Raw genomic sequence first — 5874 nt, forward strand, 5'->3', positions numbered from 1 at the left:
GACCCAGAAGGGTGCTCCATTTCAGTGGACGGAAGAGTGTGAGGCGAGCTTTCAGAAGCTCAAGATAGCTTTGGCTACAGCCCCAATTTTGATACTGCCTACAGGTTCGGGATCTTAAATGGTCTATTGTGATGCCTCAAGGATTGTCCTCGGAGCGGTGTTGATGCAGGACGGTAGGGTGATTGCCTACGCGTCTAGATAGTTGAAGATACATGAGAAGAATTACCCTGTCCATGATCTTGAGTTAGCTGCCATCGTTCACGCCCTGAAGATTTGGCGCCATTCTCTATATGATGTGCCTTGTGAGATTTATACTAATCATCGGAGTTTGCAGCACCTGTTCAAGCAAATGGATCTGAATTTGCGCCAAATGAGGTGGTTAGAGTTGCTAAAGGACTATGATATCACTATTCTGTATCACCCGGGCAAGGCAAATGTGGTGGCCGATACTTTGAGTCGCCGGACGGAGACTTTGGCATATTTACCAGCATCGAAGAGGCCTATGGCGATGGATGTTCAGGCCTTAGCTAGCCAGTTTGTGAGATTGGATCTTTTGGAGCCCAGTCAGGTTCTAACTTGCGCCATTTCTCGGTCTTCCTTATTTGATCGTGTCAGGGAGCGGTAATATGATAACCCTCATTTGCTTTGTCATTAAGGACAAGGTTCAACATGGTGATGTCAGAGATGTGGCCATTGGTGAGGACGAAGTATTGAGGATACAGGTCCGGGTTTGTGTACCCAATATTGATGGGCTTCAGGGGTTGATTCTAGAGGAGGCCCACACTTCGCAGTATTCCATTATCCGGGTGCCTCGAAGATGTACCAGGATTTGAGGCAGCACTATTGGTGGAGGCAAATGAAGAAAGATATAGTTGGGTTTGTAGCTCGGTGCCTCAACTATCAGTAGGTGAAGTATGAGAACTAGAGACCGGGTGGGCTGCTTCAGCAGATAGAGATTCTGGAGTGGAAGTGGGAGCGGATCACCATGGACTTTGAAGTTGGGATTCTGGAGAAAGTTTGACGCTGTTTCGGTGGTTGTGGATCAGCTGACCAAGTCCGCTCATTTCATTCATGTGTGTATTACTTATTTTTCGGAGCAGTTGTCGGAGATCTATATCCGGGAGATTGTTCGTCTGCATGGTATTCCAGTTTCCATCATTTCGGATAGAGGTACTTAGTTCACATCACGGTTCTGGAGGGTCGTCCAGTATGAGTTGGGTACTCGGGTAGAGTTGAGTACAACATTTCACCCTCAGACGGACGGGCAGTCCGAGCACACTATTCAGATTCTTGAGGATATGCTCCGTGCATGTTTGATTGAGTTTGGAGGGTCTTGGGATCAGTTCTTGCCATTGGCGGAGTTTTCTTACAACAACAACTATCAATTCAGCATTCAGATGACACCGTATGAGGCTTTGTATGGTAGACAATGTAGATCCCCGGTGGATTGGTTTGAGCCGGGTGAGGCTAGATTATTGGACACGGACTTAGTTCAGGATGCTTTGGAGAAGGTTAAGGTGATTCAGGATAGACTCTATACAGCCCAGTCCAGACAGAAGAGCTAAGCGGACTGGAAGGTTCATGATGTTTCCTATATGGTTGGAGAGCGGGTTCTGCTTCGGGTTTCGCCTATGAAGGGCATTATTAGATTTGGGAAGAAAGGGAAGTTGATTCCGAGGTTTATTGGCCCTTTTGAGATATTGAGGCATGTTGGGGAGGTTGCTTATGAGCTTTCCTTACCTCCCAACTTGGCAGGAGTTCATCCGGTATTTCATGTTTCGATGCTCCGGAGGTATCACGGTGATCCGTCGCACGTGTTGGATTTCAGTTTAGTCCAGTTGGACAAGGATCTATCCTATGTTGAGGAGCCAGTGGCAATATTGGACCAGCAGGTTAGAAAGCTGAGGTCAAAGTACATTGCATCAGTCAAGGTTCAGTGGCTGGGTCAGCCAGTCGAGGAGGCAACCTGGGAGACCGAGCAGGATATGCGCAGCCATTACCCTCATCTTTTCACTACTTCAGGTATGTCTCTATGCTCGTTCGAGGACAAACGAATGTTTAAGTGTAGGAGGATGTAACGACCCGGCTGGTCGTCTTAAGAATTAATGCCTCGATCCCCTATTAACTGCTTTCCCCAAGTTTGTTTCTGCTAATGCGATTTGCCGGGATGTTCGGTTTTGAGTTTCAGAGAGTTTTGGGACACTTAGTCCCTAAATGAGAGCTTAAGTATTGGAAAGTTGACCATAATCAGAATAGTGGGAAGACGGATCCGGAATGGAAATCTGATAGTTCTGTTAGCTCTGCTAGGTGATTTCGGGTTTAGAGGCGTGTTTAGATTGAGTTTTGGAAGTCCGTAGCTAATTTAGGCTTGAAATGCTGAAAGTTGAATACTTGAAGTTTCCGGTTCGATAGTGAGATTTTTATCCGAGGGTCGGAATGGAATTCCGAGAGTTGTAGTAGTTTCATTTTGTCATTTGGGATGTGTGTGCAAAATTTCAGGCCATTCAGACGTGGTTTGGTTGGGTTTTTGATCAAAAGCGGAATTTGGAAGATTATAGAAATGTAGGCTTGAATCCGATGTGTTTTGGTTGTTTTGACCTTGTTTGAAGTGTTTTGAAGATTGGTACAAGTTTGAATAAGGTTTTAGGATGTGTTGATGCCTTTGGTTGAGGTCCCAGGGGCCTCGGGGTGATTTCGGATGGTTAACCGAAAAGTTTGAGGAATGTTGCAGCTGGTGTATTTTTGCTGCTTTTGGTATTTTTGCATCTACGGTTTGGGGACTGCAGATGCGGCGCCGCATCGCAGAAGAGGCTAACAGGCCGTAGAAGCGAATTGGAGGGAGGTCAGTAGGTTCCGCAAATGCGAGAGATTTTCCGCAGAAGCGGAACCGAATTAGCGAGTTTGAGGATGCAGGTGCGGAAATTGGCCATTTAATGAAAAGTCGCAGATGCGAAGAAGTCTCCGTAGAAGCGGGACCACAGATGCGGTCCCAGGGTCGCAAGTGCGGTAATCGCTGGGCAGAACATATAAATAGTTGCCTTTGCGAAATTGAGCTATTCTTTCACCATTTTCATCCGGGTTTAAAGCTTTTGAGAGATATTTTTGAGGAAAACAAAGGGGGATCACTTGGAGGTAACATCCTTGACTTCATAACTCGTTTTTATGTGATTAAAGACCTAATTAATGATGATAAATTTGGGAAAAATGGGTAATTAGGGCTTGAGTTTAAGAGGCCCTTAAATGAGGATTTGAGGGTCAATTAGACCACGATATTAGTGTTCTTGTTATGTATAGACTCGTGAGAGTACGAGGTTTCTAAAAATGTAAATTCTACCCGATTCTGATATGTGGGTCCGAAGGGCATTTTGGACATTTTATATAATTTCGCGTATTAGCTTAGAATTTAATTGTAGAATCAGTTACTTAAAGTGTTATTTATGTTATGCAATTGGATTGAATAGATTTGGGCCATTTGGAGTCGAGTACTCGTGGCAAAGGCGTGGTGTCAGTTTGATTTTGAGCTGGTTCGAGGTAAGTGGCTTGTCTAACCTTGTGTGGGAGACCTTCTCTTTAGGATTGGTATTTGGTAATTGAAATGCCTTGTACATGAGGTGACGAGTGCGTACTTGTGCAAATTGTTGGAAAATCTAGTTTTCATTAAGTATTTATCAGCATGTTTCTTTTCCTGCTTTTATTACTTGTACTATTAAGCCTTTGTTAGCTTAGGAAAGTATGTCTAAGTGATTTAAATGCTTTGATTGTTCAATCTGTTTACCTGAACTCTGTGCAGCATGCTAGGCTAAAATTATTTGTTGCCTTAATATGAAATTTCCCCTTCTCTGAATATTTTTCTTGTTGCTGCTGTGTATTTACATTTGGGACTACGGATGTGGGATTCCGGTAGCTCCCCCTTGTCTGTTTACTTTGGGACTAAGGTTAGATTCCCGGTAGATCCCCCTGCACAGTTATATGGAACTAAGGGAATGCACCCGGTAGATTCCCCTAGTACTGGGTATTTACATTTGCGACTACGGATCGGGATTTCGGTAGATCCCCGCGCAATGATAGTTGGACTACGGGATGGGATCCCAAGAGATCCTTTGGACATATATATGATGGACTACGGGACGGTATCTCGGGAGATCCAATGGATAGTTGTAATTGGGACTATAGGACGGTATCCTGGAAGGTACCCAGGTTGTTATCTATGTGTTGAGCTGCATTTCTTTCTGTGGTTTGTTTGACTCTGTTCTCGTTGTTGTTACTATTTCAATTCTACGTTATGTTTTTACTGTTGCACATAATTATACTATTTTATTTCACATTGTTAACCTTTATATTTTATTTAACCTTAGTAGGGCCCTGACCTTCCTCGTCACTACCCGATCGAGGTTAAGCTTGGCACTTACTGAGTACCGCTGTGGTGTACTCTTGCCCTTTCTGCACATGTTTTTTCATGTGCAGATCCAGGTACTTCTACTCAGGCCTACCCTCCTTGAGGGAGGCATCTGCTATAGAGACTTCGAGGTACATCTGCCGCATACGCAGGCCGATGAGTCCCTTTCCATTCTAGCTACTAAACATTGCCCTTCTGTATTTTTCTTTCTTGATAGATATTCTGGAGTTAGATTGTTAGATAATCCAAAGGCTTGTGTTCCCGTGAGTTTTCGGGTTTTGGGATAGTGTTTTAGAATTCTGAGATATTATGTTGTATATGCCGGGCGACATTCTATATACTGTTCTTCATTTGGTTATTCTTAGTTTTTAATTTATATTTCGCAAGTTTTCTTTATTTCCGCACTTGTTAGGCTTACCTAGTCGTAGATACTAGGTGCCGTCACGACAGTTCACGGAGGGCGAACTGGGGTTCGTGACACCAAGTAAGAATATTTACATCCGCTAGTTCTTTGGACTCCATAAATAGACCTATCCATAGATCTATCTGACTAATCAGTTAACAAAAACTTCCTATAACAATTACATTGTACTATATGAACTAAGGAAAATTCTTCAATTTTTCTAGTACTTTGTGCCACTTTGTTTCTCTTTGTCCTACTATATGTAACTCCATTGCAATGTCTTTGATTCTCTGATTACTGACAACTATTTCCCCTTGAAATCTTCTTTTGTTTCGCTCTGCCCAGACATGGTACACCATTGCTGTGAATAGGAATATCAATATTTCACCTCGAGTTTTATTAGCAGTCCTTCTTTTTAACCATTCAATTTCCTCTTCCCAACTTCCAATTTGATGTTTCTCATTGAGCCATTGTAGCAGTAGAGTCCATATTGTTCTGGCATAATCGCATCTAAACCATATATGCTCCATTGACTCCTCTTCCTTTGTTGTGCATAGTACACATTCCTTTGGTACTGTTACTCCCCATCTCTCAAGTCGATCAAATGTAGCTAGTTTCCTGTGTACTTCTAACCATAGTATGAATCTGTGTTTTGGTATTGCCTTAGATCCAGTTAATACTTTTTTCCACAAGCTTTTCTGAAATTGAGGTCTCATAGAAATATATAGCTTTTTAATGCTAAATTTGCCATTTCTATAGTACTTGTGTAACTCAACACTTGTATACTTTTCCAGAAACCAATATCTGATATCAAAAATCTTCCTAACAAGCCAACATGCTTGTTTAGGAGTATCCATCCTCATGCTATCTTGCCATTTGATGTAATAACTATGTATCTATTGTATCCAAAGGGTATCCTTCTTTGCACTAACAACCCATAGTAGTTTACATAGTGCAGATTTGTTCCATATATGAATGTCTAGTACATTTAACCCACCTGCTGAGAAAGGCATAAATACTGTATCCCATGCAGTTAAAGCTCTTCTTGATGGCTCATCCCTTCCTGTCCATAGAA

General features: G+C 42.7%; 1 protein-coding gene across 1 annotated transcript; it reads right to left on the reverse strand.

Annotated features, from left to right (window-relative positions):
- Positions 1 to 4996: 4996 nt before the first annotated feature.
- Positions 4997 to 5656, reverse strand: LOC138878550 (uncharacterized). Its single transcript, XM_070158239.1, has one exon. The coding sequence runs from the start codon at positions 5654 to 5656 to the stop codon at positions 4997 to 4999; it is 660 nt and encodes a 219-aa protein (XP_070014340.1).
- Between the last annotated feature and the right edge of the window lie 218 nt (positions 5657 to 5874).

This window comes from Nicotiana sylvestris, chromosome 9 (genome assembly GCF_000393655.2).
Source record: "Nicotiana sylvestris chromosome 9, ASM39365v2, whole genome shotgun sequence".
Classification (NCBI taxonomy): Eukaryota; Viridiplantae; Streptophyta; class Magnoliopsida; order Solanales; family Solanaceae; genus Nicotiana; species Nicotiana sylvestris.